The sequence below is a fragment of the Malus sylvestris genome, chromosome 6, assembly GCF_916048215.2.
Source record: "Malus sylvestris chromosome 6, drMalSylv7.2, whole genome shotgun sequence".
Taxonomy (NCBI): Eukaryota; Viridiplantae; Streptophyta; class Magnoliopsida; order Rosales; family Rosaceae; genus Malus; species Malus sylvestris.
In genome coordinates, this window is record NC_062265.1 from 30,555,730 (window position 1) to 30,571,976 (window position 16,247).

At 36.9% G+C, this 16,247-nt stretch overlaps 2 protein-coding genes and 1 long non-coding RNA gene across 3 annotated transcripts; 2 read left to right on the top strand and 1 right to left on the bottom strand.

Annotated features, from left to right (window-relative positions):
* Positions 1-1,738: 1,738 nt before the first annotated feature.
* LOC126626255 (uncharacterized) lies at positions 1,739-2,755 on the bottom strand. Its single transcript, XR_007624645.1, has 2 exons — positions 2,642-2,755; positions 1,739-2,540 (listed from the first exon to the last, which is right to left on the bottom strand). It is a non-coding gene; the product is annotated as an uncharacterized LOC126626255 (long non-coding RNA).
* Positions 2,756-11,764: 9,009 nt separating this feature from the next.
* On the top strand, positions 11,765-13,174 carry LOC126626242 (peroxidase 41-like). Its single transcript, XM_050295497.1, has one exon. It carries the CDS (start codon positions 11,916-11,918, stop codon positions 12,891-12,893), a length of 978 nt encoding a protein of 325 aa, XP_050151454.1. The 5' UTR covers positions 11,765-11,915; the 3' UTR covers positions 12,894-13,174.
* Positions 13,175-14,052: 878 nt separating this feature from the next.
* On the top strand, positions 14,053-16,215 carry LOC126626243 (peroxidase 41-like). Its single transcript, XM_050295498.1, has one exon. The coding sequence runs from the start codon at positions 15,075-15,077 to the stop codon at positions 16,050-16,052; it is 978 nt and encodes a 325-aa protein (XP_050151455.1). The 5' UTR covers positions 14,053-15,074; the 3' UTR covers positions 16,053-16,215.
* Positions 16,216-16,247: the final 32 nt, after the last annotated feature.

The following is a 16,247-nucleotide window of genomic DNA, read 5'->3' on the forward strand; positions in this document are numbered from 1 at the left end:
ACAAATATGATAGAGGAAAATAGAATGAGTAGGAGAAGAGAGTTGTAATTTAGTTTACCTTAGTTGTTTAAAGGGGTCAAAACATAGAATTTTCGAAGTTTTTGAGATTAAGAACAACCAATGATCCGATGTTGGCTCTGTCACTGCTCCAATACATTCAACAACACGTGGAACTTTGAGGGGAGATGTTGGTCATTGCACAAAGTTTGCGCTTTAAACGTTGGTGATGAGGACATAAAAAAAACAGCAATATGCCCAATGCCGGCATTACCTTCTTAACTTTTATCAAAAACGGATACTATTTATACTAATTTCGGTGGGCCCGTGGCCTGGTTAGCATTAAAACAATTGGGCCCCATTCGTTTCTCGTCTCTTTCACGGGACCAGTGGGCCTGCGTCCCTGAAGTGGGTCACGTGATTGGTTTATTATTTGTTGACAGTCGACAGATGGTAAAATCTTGCAGGCGAGTCAGTGGGCCCCGCAGGCGAGTTAGTGGGCCCAGTAGGTGAGAAAGATTATTTATCCTTCTAATCTTTCTCTCATTTCCTCTCATTCTACTTAAATAATTACGGTTAAACTACGTTAACATTTTAAATTAATTTTTTTATATAAACAATAAGACAAAAAATAGAAGGGAAGAGAATCCTTCTCCGAAATTTTTGCTCACTGCCATAACTATAGTGTATGTTAACCATATACCTAATCATTTGTCATGTGTCATTTCACCTAATTCTAGTTAATTTTCATATTAAATATTACTTTTTAAAATTTGAAAAAAATTAACCAAACTTAAAGAAGAGGGCACATGGCAGATAATTAGGCGTATGGTGAGTATATATCAAAGTTTAGGGTGGTGAGTAAAAATGCTCTCATTGTGATAGGGCAGTGTTATTCACATACCTCGTTTTATCTCCTACACAACCGTGTTCATTTGTCAATTAATCTTTAATTCATTTAATCTGACAGCTGAAAATTAAAAAAATATAAAAGATAAAAATAAATGTATGAATAACACCACCCTTGTTATACAATCATTTGAGAATATCTTTTAGGCATTAGTCATGCTAACTTGATAAGTTACTGGGTCCCAATAGTGATGGCGATTTTATCGTGAAGAATAAGTAAAGTTTTGCATTCGAAACTCTTCGATTTAATTTTAAAAATTAATTATGGTGACAAATTTGTCAAACTTATTTACACGTTATACACAAGATTTATATATATAATGAGCTCACTTCTAGAGTGTTAACAAATGCCAATAAATAATTTATTTGAAAATATTTTTAACATGATCGTATTTCTTTGTTACCTTATTTTTATATTCAGTTCTTTACTAACATTTAGTTAATCACATTGTTCATTTGTCCTTTTTTCTTTAATTTTATCTCATTAAGATTTCAGGCACCGTTCCTTTTTTTAAGATGATACTTTAGTTCTTAACTCTCACGTTTAGATTTTAGATAAGCTGCTTTGACAATCTGTTGTATTTATTTTCTGTCATCTTGAATAGAAGTATCTTTCCCAACCAAAAAAACAAAGGAAAACTAATGAAAAAATGCTTGAAAATTTTGAGTTTTAACGATAAGGCCAAAATAAAGGGTAAAGTGAGTAATATCATGATTGATTTTTTAATGTAAAAATGTGGTTTTTCGTTAAAGTTAACAATACCAGGAATTTTTCGTTAAAGTTCCAAAAAATCAAAGTCAACGATGGAATATGAAAAATGTACAAGCAAAATGAGTGGGAATTAGGAAGCTAAATACATCATCACCCAAAAACTTGGTACATTTCTGTGAAAATATAAAGGGTACACTGATATTGTGCGTATTCTGCTATTCACTTAAAAACCATGTATTCCTCTCTCTCTCTCTCTCTCTCTCTCTCTCTCAATGTATCACACAGGTGTGTATTGTATATTCCTATATTCTCCAGTTACAGAAATTACATTTATTTTTTGTCAGCAGAAACAACTCCGGTTTCTTCCATGAAAATCATATGAACAACCATAGCCCGCAGTAGCCAGCCATGCTACACGATCTTCGTCTGCAATTAATTGAGACAACTCCACATTCATCGTCTGATAAACACTTGTGGTCACTACGAGCATCTGGGACGTGGCAAGCACTCTCAACTTGTTGGTCGCCACATTCCCACGAATTCACTGCTGTAGGTGGACATACTTGCGTAGACATCGCACTTGTTTGTCGTGCTTGCTTTCCGGTCTGCACAACTGAAAACGTCATGACCAATATGAACTAGCATGTAATGGCATACTGCACTGACCTACAAAGTATCAAATGCAACTAAATTTGAAAAAAAACCAAGGGGGGGCTAAATTGCAACTCAAATGGGGATTTTTTTTAATTAATTAGGTTAGATAAACAGCTTGAGAGAAGTCCAGATCGAATCGATGTAGGCCTCAGGAAGGCTTTCGTGCCAACTACATAACCCTGGAAGGGAAGAGCCCCTTGGTCGTGAAAATATAATTTTGTTCAGCACAAAAATGAATCGTTGAACAGAAGAAATAGATTTCTTCCCCCTACAAAAAAAAAAACATAAGACATAAGTTCAGATTTCTTACAAGATTATAAATCGATGAAAAAAAATAAAAGCAAGTTTAAATTAGAGTAGCCAATTTACTTTGTGGGGGTTTCTCAGTAGGACGTCTCCTATTTGTCCGGTCTTTTGTTTCCGGGCAATTCATTTTTCTTCAAAGAATTTTGTTTGTCTTCTCCAAATTTTCCAGCGATTTTTTTTTTTCTAAAGACATTTCTCTTTTATTTGAGGTAACGATTGAAATAACGCCACCAATTGGAGAAATTTTTAGATGTGACGGGAACACGGATTGTACACTATGTGTTTTTATATAAGTGGTAATAGATTTTATTTTTTAAGTTATTAACTTTTCAACATACATATCTCATCATTTATATAGCGATACGTGATGTACCATCCCGTATGACGGTTACACTGAAAAATCTCTCCACCAATTGATGGTCGTGAGCGCAGCGCAATGCATGTGTCAGTGCCAATATTGGTGCATAGATTAATGTTTTCTCCATAAGCCATTGCCAAGCTGTTTGACTGAATCTTAAAATATATATTTAAAAAATTGTTCATGGAGACTCGTTTTTTCTCAAAAATTACAATTATTCTGCGATGGACATACTATCACGCTCTGATTCTGACATACATACATGATTGATGTAACGGCTCGACCCGAAAATTTTATTTCATAAACAAATTATGGTGATAGGCCAAAATTAAACTCTTGTTTAACTAACTACTATTAATTAGAATTCTTTATTTAAGTCACTTAAACACTCACAAAATCTATAAATAGAATTTACGTACCAAAAATATAAGATTAAATTTTCAAATAATTCACCAAAATTTCACTTCTTCAATCAAATTCCCAACAAAAGATTAATCTCAATTATTTAAAGCTGTATCTAACCCATGTTAGACTGCCTACGTACCCTCGATGCGAGATCAAGTCTTTCGTAGTTCACCATTCATTCTTTTATCCATTTCCGAAAATATTCTAGTAATGGAAATATTCAACATTAACTTTCATAATCGAATCACCTTAAATGGGTACCAATTACGGATTTCAAATATCAAAATTTGAATGAAAAGGCAACGTCAGCCCATTGGCCACGCGCCGCCGCAGGTGGTAGTTTTCGACGAATGGAAACCCAATTTTCTAACAAACTCTAAAATTTACAAAATTTTACAGGCAAGTAGAGTTCAATGAGAGGAACAATTTTCATACTTGGGCCGAAATCCAATTCAGCCAAGAAACACCTGAAATCAGCCTTGGACCGCCGTGAACCCTATAAATAGGTGTTCTTGATTCGGCCTTAGATCAAACTTCGACGCTCCAACCAGATATTGCTTGGGCTTTGTTCCTGACATTGAGGGAAGACTATGAGTGGTGGTGACGGATGGAGTTAGCTTCAGATTTTGGTGAATCGAAGCCAAACATGTCACGCCCCCCTCCGGTACGGTTTCTCTTGAAATCCACCAAATTTCATCAAAATTTCGAATGAAAATGGGAAGGAGAACGATTGGGTTCGAAGTAAGGATCATTTTGGCACAGGTCATGTCGTCAACGGTGGCCAAAATCGGAAAATCCGGCCTGGTCGGGTCGGCGGGTCATATGGGATCCGGTTTTCTCTTCAATTTCTCCCTTTTTTCCCCTCCTTTTCTCCTTACCCGATTGGTCCCCCCTTCCCCCTTCTTCTCTCTCGCATCTCCTTTTTTCCTCCTCTCTCACGTTGCCATCTGGCAACTTCCAAACTTCTCTTCTCTTTTTTTTTTATTTTATTATTTTATTTTAAAGCCTCTAATTTCTCTGTTTCAACTCCGATTCACAAACGGTTTTCGCCCACACTTTTGTAGGGTTGAGCTCTATCCAATTATATCAAGAAATACGATAAAATATATGAGGATAAAATATGTCCTTGTAAAATTACATTTGGTCAACTAGTGCATTTTCGTCTTTTCCATTTATCGATAAAATTTTCGACGTAAATTATAATAAATCCCAGAAACAAAATTCTAAAATTTCTCTAATCAAATTTTCATAACCATAAATCTATTTATTCTCGATTTACTCCACATATTCATATATTTTAAATTTTCAAGGTATTATAATCGACACGCGACGTCACCAAGTACCCATGTATCTGACTAACCCCGCCTCCTAGATACGGACAAAGCACAACTCAAACTTCGAATTGCGTAGTGATTTTTCGTTTACTACATGGTTGCATCAAACCTCTTTGTTAGACTGCCTACGTACCCTCCAATGGGATCAAGTCATTCGTAGTTCACCATTTGTTAAACTCTGAACTTTTCGTAAAACACTTCCCAACAGAAAACATAGAGTACCACACTACACGTCAACCATAAGCCAAACAAGTGGCAGACCTGTAAGTTCCCGATCCGTATGTCGGATTCTCGATCCGTAAGTTCCTAAGGTCCTCAAATATTACATACTATAACGCATTAAAGTTTGGTAACGATCTAATGGTCTGATCGTCGATGGTTATAAATTATAATTATCAAGTGGTGGACCCTAACGAAACTATGTTCAAACGATGGGATTTCGTCCATTGGATGTCACATATGGAATCGGGGTATCAAATTTAGCCAAGAAGGGTCAAGTGGGTCCTCAGGCCACGTGCCATCATATGCAGCAGCCGACCACCCTGACTCGTCGGAAAATTCACTTAACCCCAAAAAATTACCAAATTTTACAAAATTGTAGAACACAACAATGGAAATGTCACGCCCCGACCCGTGAATAAAGACTATTCACAAGTTAGGGTGTGAGCCATATCTTAGCTATAGAAATAAATTCTACAACCAAGATATGGTGGAAAATAAAATAAAATAGATTAATAACTAAAACACAATACATCACATCACAAAATCTTACATGATAAAACTTGAGTTTTCTACATAGAATTTATCGAATACGCATCGGAAATAAAATATTAGTATACAAAATTAATTCATAACAAAAGTACCAACTAAAATAATAATTGAAATGAGTAGCTCTTGCAAATACATAAAATGTATGCAATGAGATGCATGAATGTACTAACTCCCTTCTAATCCCGTCAACACATACCTAAGCCACCTAAGTCTGCATGTCCCATACCATGCTTATACCACTTGACTCCGAATACCTTAGAATATAAGTTAACTCCTGTTCATCCCGTAAACCCAATTTTTGTAATTAAATTCTTAGTTTCCACTTTATTAAACAGGCACTTCCCCTAACGCCTAATTGTATATTCAAACCATTCCCCCGACGCCTAACATATACAAGATTTCATTATTTTTATAATCAACCCATTTGTATACTCAAGCCCTGCACCCTACACCTGACATATATAAGGTTCATTATTTTATATTCAATGCAAACTTCAGCTCTTGAATATCCTTACAACTTAAACACTATACACAAGTAAGCACTTGACACAACGCAACTCTTTTTCTTGCTTTGCAATGCATATATACATATATATATATATATATATATATGTCATGTGCACATAAATATCAATACTCACATTTTTTTTAACAAGCTTGTAAGCTTCAACATAAATCAAATTGATTAGTGACAATAGTATAATCAAAATATTAATAACAAAATAATAATCTTTAATATAAATGATAAGCAATATGTTACCACTTCTTCATTTTGTCGATCCTCATTTTCCATTATGTTTCTATTTAATAACTCAATATTTAAATGGTTTGCTTAACTCAAATTTATTGCAATCGGACAAAGGAACATAGATATTTAAGTGGTTCACCAATTTGGCTACATCCACTAGGGTTGTGTTTGTATTTGTATTTTCACTATGTAAGAAAGATTTACAAAAAAAAATACAATGAAGATGGCCTAGAGCCTTTACATAAGGTAAAAGAAAAGGATGGTGGGAAGAGTGGTCTATGAAGAAGATGAGGTTTTGTTTCTTTTTTCCTTGTGTGTTGTTGTTGGTGATGTGGTGGTGTTCTCCCTCCGTTTTTCTCCTCCATCTGCTTTTATGGATGAAGAAATGAAATCCTCCATTAAGCCTCAAGGACACGTTTCACTTTGTTTTGCAACACTTGGACATCTTGTAATTGGAAGCAATCATTCCCATGCATGTGAACAAATACTCAAAAGCCAAGGTCAAAGTCTAAGGATTATGAATCCCACCTCTCCAATTTTTTAGTGGATGAATCATCACCAAACATTTAACTCTTAGATTCCTAATGATTACAAACTTGCCAACTCACTCTTATTTGGTAAAAATGTCAAGCCAAACTCATCATAATTCCTTTCTCCAATTCAAATTAAAAATATCTGTAATTACATATGAACATGAAATACTACTAGCTAGTTTTTTTTATATATAATTTGTAGCAAAAAGGATTTTAAATATCGAAAGTAAGTTATTGCATAAAAGAAATATAATACAATCATTACGTAAAAATAATTACCCAACATACACCCATATATATATATATATATATATATATATATATATATAACCATTTTTTTTAAAATACGGGGTATTACAGGGAAGAACTTTAATACCTAGACCAAAGTCCAATTCGGCCATGAAACACCTGAAAATCTCCTCGATCCGTCGGAAACCCTAAGAATGGGTGTTCCCGTTTCGACCCCAAGATGAACTCTGACACCTCAACCACTGCTTAGGCTTTGTTCCTAAGGTTGAAAGGAGTCTATTGGTGATGGTGGTTGACGGAGTTAGCTTTCGGTTTGGTGAATTGCCGCCAAGAACCTGTCGCATCCAACGTATTGTTTTTCGCAAAATCAAGGCCAAATTCCGTTGGTTTTTTAGTGGAAATGGAAGAGGAAAGGATGCTAGGTTGATTCCAGGGGGTGAGTAGTTTCAATTCACCGGAAAATCACCATGAAAGCGTCGGGAATCATGGATTCCATCAGATCGGGTCGCGGGTCGAAGGGAAGCGACCGGGTCGACTGGTTCCCCCCTCTCTCCTTCCCTCCTTTCCCGTCCCTTTCCGTCCTTTCCTTCCCTCCTGATTGGCCCGTCTCTCACTTATTTCCCTCCTTTATCTCCTCATCTCTTCATCCTAGCCACACACGTGGCACCAAATCAGTGCTCCAGCAAATCTAGAGCCTTCTAGGTAATGGTCAAATGACCATTTTGCCTCTATCTTTGCTCGTTTATATCTCATTCGTTATAGCTCCATTTGGCGAACGATTTTGGCCTACGCACTCGTGAGGTCGAGCTCTATCCAAATATATAAATAAAAGTGACAAAACATATAGGAATTAAATACGTCCTCGAAAAGTCCATTTAGTTCATTAAGGGCGTTTTTGTCATTTTACTTATAAAAAAAATATACACCGTAATTACAAACGCGTTGAAACTAAGAATACGAAATACATAATTTTAACTAGTGAAATTCAGCGATGGGATTTCATACATACAAAACAATAATAGAAAATAAATTTTAACTGCAAGTACACGAACTAATGTACCGTAAGAGCGGCGATTGGTTTGTCATAAAACTCAAAACACATTCAATAAACTTAAAGAAATAATCTTAGTGGAGTAGAATCCCAGTGAGGCAGCCTGCGACTCTGACAGAATAGCTTCCACCTCCATAGATACAGATAGTTGAAAAACAAAGTATAGAGGAGAAAAAACGTAATTAAGGTAGAAAAAGTATACTTTGTTTTTCAACTTTCTATATCTATGGAGGCATAAACACGTTTTGAGTTTTATGACAAATCAATCGCCACTATTACGTACGGTATTCTAATAAGAGAAGGATCACTTCCTTGTAATTAGAATTTTCGATCTTCGTATTACATTAGTTCGTTAAGTGTGATTGCAGTTAAAATTTATTTTCTATAAATTTAATTGTTTTGTATGTGACTATAGAATAATTGTAAAATTTTAGAATAAACGAGCCAGCATGGACAATCTTTTTAATATTTACTTAAGGGTTCAGTCAAATAGTTTCAGAATGGCTTACGTAGAAAACATTAATCCATGCATCAATATTAACACTGACATTTGCTCTAGTGACATGTAGTAACATATCTAATTACATATATCATATGTTCTGTCCACCGCCACCAATTGGTGGGGTTCTTTTAACCGTCACCCTCGAATTCAAATACAAGAGAAACAGCTGAACACAAAAGAACAACATAAAAATTCGGAGGAGACAAATATAAGTCTTCAAATAGAAGAGAATTGCCCATAAACAAAAGACTAGCCAATAAATTTAGAGAACACAAATCGGAGACGTCTTACGAATAAACTCCCTGCGAAGTAAGTTGGTCACTTTGATTTGCACCTGCTTTTATTTATTTTTTTATCGATTTATAAGCTTGTAAGAGATAACTAGCTGCAACTTCATATGCTTCCACAATAACTTATTTTAAATAATGGCAGTTTAGTAATCAAGTTAGTTTTAATTCTGATTCAAGTGAACTAGTAAACAATTTACATGGAACCAATATCATTCATACTCATTTTCTAGTTAGTTTAGTAAACAACTTTAAAAAGAATCGAATTATGCTTCATCCTCAATCAAATTCCTCCTTAATTCAATTTCTCTCAATCTAATTACGAATTAGTAAACGAGCCATAAGTGTCATGTAGGGCTGGTTCGGATCAGGATCTCGAACCGAAAAGGTAAAATTGAATCTTGAACTGATCCCTTCAGGACAAATTTTGAAAACTGAAACTGAACCAAAATTTTGGAATTTTTGAAAAAATTTCAGTATGGTTCGGGAGTATGATTCACTTTGTACGAATTAGATGCGAAGTCATGTGAATTGATATTTGACACATACAAATCCGCATCAGACTCTCCCTGAGGACTTTCATCAAAACCATAAATTTCAAAACAAATGCCTCGATTTTGGGGTTTGAGAGTCGCTAGATCGAAAATGAGAGAGATATGAGAGGCGGAGTTGAGAACTTGAGAGAGAGTATGGTGTGGACGATGTGGTGGTGAGAGGGTATGATGTGGTGGCTGTAGTCGAGAGTCGGAGAAGGTGGGCGGAGGAGAGGCAAGAGTCAAGAACTCGAGAGAAATGAGAGAGGGTTCAAGAAGAATCAATAATGTAACACCATGAATGTGAGAAACTAAGAGAGATTGAGAGATTGAAATTGGATGGTTGAGATACCAATCTGATGGTTGACATAATTCCTAAATCTTAATTTAAAATTAAAAAAGAAAAAGAAAAAGAAAAAAAAAATATATATATATATATATATTATAATATGTTCCGGTTTAGTTTGGAATTACCGAACAAATGCCTATGTGAGGCCTAATTCCGTACTGAACTGTTTAGGATCGGTTAGGTTTCCACTACCCAACGTGACAAGATTTTGATTCGAGCCTTTTTCAGTACGGAACTGGTACGGTTCAGAATTTTCGCTAGAGAGATTATATTCACACATCCCAAATTACTTCTCACACGACCTTTTAATTTTTTAATATTTTTCTACAAGTGTTAGTGGTGTGTCAAAAAATATTAAAAAAATAAAGGTGTAGGAGAAGTAATTTGGAGTGTATGAATATAATCTCTATTTTCGAGAGATTTTTCAATGTGATAGAACACAGAATGATACACCACATTTGAATTTCGGTACGGAATCATTAAGAGAGTCGGTGAAACTTTTATTAAGTGGTTTTAGCTCATCGTGCGGCAAAGAATGCAGTTTTAATATCATACAAACGGAAGTGCAAAACCTACAAGAAATAATGAACAAAAAACTAACCCGAAATGCATGGACCATGTAGTTGTCATATGCGTGATAAAACCTGAAAGGAGGGAAACAACAAAACATAGACATTGTATCAGATACTGTTGTGCAGAAGTTTCAAATATGAAACTAATAAACTAATACTAAAAAATATGACATGATAAACAATTCAAATGACACAAGTATTTATATGCCTACATCCAATTCAGAAACGGCGAGGAAATTCCATTAATAATCAGAATGAAGATTATGGATAAAGTTTAACTCTCAAATCCCAAATCCTATGTACACCTAATAGTTCTCACTCAAAAAAATACAAATAGAAAAGATAAAAATACATACCAAATCTTTTCTCTCCAAAAGCCACAAAAAATAGTACCAATATCTTTATATGAGTGATTACCAACAAATGGAAGCATTTCTTCCTTTGTCTTCCAATAGAGCAGCTGCTGCCCTTTAACCCTAGATAGTCACAGCTCCATTATGGGCAATTAAACAACCAACCAACTTGGGCTTGACACAAAATAGAAAGGCCCGACTGCTCAATTGAAATGGATTGATAACTAGATGTATGAAATTAAAATGTATTAAAGACGTTTTATGAAGTTGTAATTGTAACCAAATTTAAAGGTATAAAATGTAGCTTACCCTAATTAAATTGGTAAATAACTCCACCACATGAGTATGATTGACACTTTTTACTATATAGATCATCTCTTGAGACATTTCTATAACCACATCGTTAGCCTAGGTAATATCACCATACAATTAAGTTGATTCTGAAATTGAACAAATATATACGGTTCGTTTGGAAATACTTTTAAAATAAATAAAAGAGATTTTTGGAGAATTGTTTTAAAAGTACTTCAAGTGTTTGTTCAAGATTAACTTGCATTTTCATTAATGATTGGTTTCAAAAATATTTTCACTAAAAATGCTTTCAGTCATTTTAAAAATACATTCAAACAAGCTCATAGTTTTGATCAAGATGATTGATAGATATGTCCATCATATATTTATGTAGGTATATTCTGTATTTCATGTTTGCTTCACAAGAAATCGAATGATTAAACTGTATAGCAGTTAAATTTCGATTTCTGTTGTACGGATATAATCTTGACAACAATCATATGTCATTCAACAACGAATTGGAGGCTGCATGCATGACTCTATGATCATTTGCATGCCTGTTCTCTCTGGTCTAACGCACTCCTCGCTCAAATAAAAAAACCAAAACTACATGCAATGCAAAAATAGTAGACAAAAAACCACAAATGCACACTCAAATGTCAAATCCAACAACAATTCCATGCAAAAATGGAACGCAAACTAATTTAAACAGTTCTTTTTTCTCTCAACCCTTCCTTTGCATGCACGGTAGTTGTACGTAGTAACAACACATCAAATCCCCTAAAAACCCTCCCATCCACAAATCAAACACGCACCCCCCCTTCTTCCCCTTTCCTCCATTTTTCTGAAACCTACTATACATAATTTGCCTTCTCTTTCCAACTTCCATTCAGGAAAATCTCAGAGGAAGAAGCAGGGTCTCATCACAAGCCCTGAGATCTTCTTCTATCGTCGTCATCGTCTCTCTCTCTATCTCTCTCTCCCTCTCTTCCTCCAACAACATGGCTATTCCTATACTGCTGCTTCTCTTCTTCTCCATTCCCTTCTCCGAATCGCAACTCACCAAGGATTACTACAAGCAAACATGTCCAGACTTTGAGAAGATTGTCAGAGACACCGCGTCCCAAAAGCAAGCCGCCCAACCCACCACCGCTGCAGGAACTCTCCGCCTCTTCTTCCACGACTGCATGGTTGAAGGATGTGACGCCTCCGTTCTCATTGCCTCCAACCATGTCAACAAAGCTGAGCGCGATGCTGACATCAACCAATCCCTGTCAGGAGATGCGCTTGAGGTGGTAGTCCGCGCCAAGACCGCCCTAGAGCTTACCTGCCCGGGGATTGTCTCGTGCGCAGACATTCTCGCCGAGGCCACACGTGACCTTGTCACGATGGTTGGTGGGCCTTTCTACTTCGTCGAGTTGGGACGAAAAGATGGACAGGTTTCCCTTGCCTCCAAGGTTAACGCAAACTTGCCAAGAGCAAACCAAACCATGGATGACATCATCAAATTCTTCGCCGCTAAGGGTTTCACAATTGAAGAAATGGTTGCTTTAAGTGGTGGACACACAATTGGGTTCTCTCATTGCATCGAGTTCACTGACAGGCTTTTCCATTACAGCAAGACTACTCCAACAGACCCAGAAATCAACCCTAGATTCGCCGAAGGCTTGAAGATGACATGCGCTAACTACACAACTAATCCTGCCATGTCCGCCTTCAACGACGTGATTACACCCGGAAAATTCGATAACATGTACTATCAAAATCTGAAGAGGGGTTTGGGGCTGTTGGCATCGGACCATGCACTTGTTAAGGACCCGAGGACGAAGCCTCTTGTGGAGTTGTACTCTACTGACCAGGCGGCATTTTTCAAGGCTTTCTCTCTTGCAATGGAGAAGCTTGGACGTCATGAGATTAAGACCGGGAATCAGGGAGAGGTGAGGCGCAGGTGCGACACGTTTAACTCGCTTCAGGCTTAGATTATATATTCATTAAGGATGAGGTGAAGAAGAGAAGAAGAAGAAGATGACGGTGAAATGAGGGGAGAGGTTTCACAAATCTTTCTGTTTTAATTCATCACTACAGAAACAAGAGAGAATTTTCGCAAATCTTTCTGTTTTAATTCATCACTACAGAAACAAGAGAGAGAGTTTTCACAAATCTTTCTGTTTTAATTTTATTTTACATTCTTTTCTTATTTTTTTCGATCTGTGACATGATGATGATGATGAAATAAAGATGGTTCAAATGTTCATGATTATATGATATTTGAGTATTCATACATTATACAATGTGACTTGAGATAGTGTTCTAGGAGTTATGATGAATGAGTTGGATTCTAGATCTCTCAAATCAATTGACAACTATATATGTCATCTCAAATGTTAAGTAATTGTCTGCTATGGTCAAATCATTATCGGGAAAAAGCCTTTGCGATCAAATTTATAGAGAGGCATGCAGGGAAACATCACATTTTTTTTCAGATTAAATACCAAACAAGGGATCTTCCATCCCTCAAAATTATGAAGAGTGATGTTGATTTTCAAAGTATGTTTTGTATTTTCATCATAATATCATTACAATTGTATAACAATATATAAGGAGATTGACCCCTTGATTTACACCACAAAGGTGGCTTAGGGAAGACAACCGACCAAATGGTTTAGGGAAGACAAGCTCCTTGAATTAAGGAGTTGACACAAAGTTGATTGACACAAAGTTGTGATTGACACAAAGTTGACACAAGGTTGACTGATATAAAGTTGTGATTGACACAAAGTTGATTGACACAAAGTTGTGATTGACACAAGGTTGATTGACACAAAGTTGTGATTGACACAAAGTTGACACAAGATTGATTGACACAAAGTTGCTTCCAATAAGTGAAATTGCCGATTTGAAAAAAAAACTTCGCAACCATAAATATAATATGGAAACAAAGTTTCACCTAGTGTGTGCCCAACTGAGGGAAAAAACTGAGGAAAACTAATGAAAAGGGCTTGAAAACTTTGAGTTTTAATGATAAAGACAAAATAAAGGGTAAAGTGAATAGTACCAGGATTGACTTTTTAGTGTAAAAATGTAATTTTTCGTTAAAATGAACAGTACCAGGTGCTTTTCGTTAAAGTTCCCAAAAAACTGAGCGGCAGAAAGTTATCAAAGAAACTTGCTGCTGTTACGGGGGAGGCGGAAAGTCTGCCCAACATAGTTAAGCAGTTCAACATGACGGGGCAAGGTGAGGCGGAAGATTGAGATAACATAGATGATGGGAAACTGAACGACTCGCTGAATAACCGGACGGTGACCCCCAACGATGATGGACATGGCAATGCCGGATTGAATGGAGCAGATACGAATATGGCCAAAGCAGCTGCATACGAAGACAATCCATGCGACATGGTATTCGGCCAGATGACATGAGTATACGATATTTGAGTATTTATACATTACAATGTGATTTTGAGATAGCTTTCAAGGAGTTGTGATGAAATCTTAAGAAATATAAAACAGCTTCATATGTGTACTTACAGGAACCCAAAGCCTTTGCAACCTCAAACACCTGCATATTGAAGATTTGAGCTTCAAAAGAATCGCATCAATTATGTATAGCAATAAGTACCGTGGTGTGTCCACCGGAAAGTCATCTTTCTGAAGTCGGAACATCAAAACACAAGACACATGGCTGCCTATCACCCATTTCACAATTCATGCTTGCCATTGCTATGTGTGATCTTATGATTTCCAAGGGAAAATGGAAACTTTTGGGAACAAAAATTGGATGTGGGGTTGCAGGAAGCATATTAGGGTTGAATAAAACTGAATCGAATTAATATAAGGCTGTAGAAGGCTAGCTATTGCCAACTAAACCGGGTAGTAGTTCTAACTGACAAGTTGCTTAATAGATACTTCTATTCAGTTAAGAATCGTCGATCGAGCTCAAAGTTGTTACTTGTTAGTCGGTTGTACACACCTCATAGAACTGTTGGACCATCATGTATAAATTTCCAGCCTTATTCGTAGTTCTTCATTCATTCAGCAAAACAAAACAAGTTTCTTCAAAATTGTTCCACTTTTCTCCTACCTATGTTTGATTTTCTATAACATTATTAACAACAAACCAAATCATTTCTCTCCCTCTCTAGCCAGCTATCTCTCAATCCATGGCTCTTCCAATCCTCTTCCTACTCTTCCTCGCCATTCCCTTCTCCGAATCCAAGCTCTCCATAGACTACTACAAAAAAACATGCCCCGACTTCGAGAGCATTGTCCGTGACACCGTGACTTCAAAACAAATCGCCAGTCCCACCACCGCGGCAGGCACTCTCCGCCTCTTCTTCCACGACTGCATGGTTGAAGGCTGCGATGCTTCCATCCTCATCTCCTCCAACTACGTTAACACTGCAGAGCGTGACGCCGACATCAACCAATCCCTCTCGGCAGACGCCTTTGACCTCGTGGCACGTGCCAAGACCGCCCTCGAGCTCGCCTGCCCCGGCATTGTCTCCTGCTCCGATATACTCGCCTTAGCCACCCGCAACCTCGTCACGATGGTCGGCGGTCCGTTCTACAAAGTCCGCTTGGGACGGAAAGACGGACAGGTTTCCAAATCTTCACTAGTGGAAGGAAATCTCCCAAGAAGCAACCAAACCCTAGACGACATGATCAAATTCTTCGCCACAAAAGGCTTCACACTCCAAGAAATGGTGGCTTTATCCGGTGCACACACAATTGGATTCTCTCACTGCAAAGAATTCGCCGACCGGATTTTCAATTACAACAAAACTACACCAACAGATCCTGACATGTACCCAAACTATGCTCAAGGGCTCAAGAAAATTTGTGCAGACTACAAAACGAACATCGCCATGTCCGCTTTCAACGATGTGATTACGCCCGGCAAGTTCGATAACATGTATTATCAGAATCTGAAGAGAGGGTTGGGGTTGTTACCTACGGATCATGCACTTGTTAAGGACCCGAGGACGAGACCTTTTGTGGAGTTGTACTCGACGGACCAGGCTGCCTTTTTCCAAGCTTTTTCTCATGCTATGGAGAAGCTTAGCCATCATGGAATTAAGACTGGACGTAAAGGTGAGGTCAGGCATAGGTGTGATGCGTTTAACTCGATTAACGCTTAATGTTGAAGAAAAATATTATCGTCACGAGATGTCATTAGCCACGGATTAAATTCACCGGAGAGTAAAAGTGAGGGAATATATATTTTTTTTATTCAATTGTCATATTATATAAACTTTTATGTATCATGGTGATGATAATGAAGATACATTGATGATTATATCATATTTGGGAGTTTGTCATATTTTCTAACACAT

Bases quoted from the DNA above. Each gene is read 5' to 3' on its own strand.
- LOC126626243 (XM_050295498.1), top strand. From the start codon at position 15,075: ATGGCTCTTCCAATCCTCTTCCTACTCTTCCTCGCCATTCCCTTCTCC.
- LOC126626242 (XM_050295497.1), top strand. From the start codon at position 11,916: ATGGCTATTCCTATACTGCTGCTTCTCTTCTTCTCCATTCCCTTCTCC.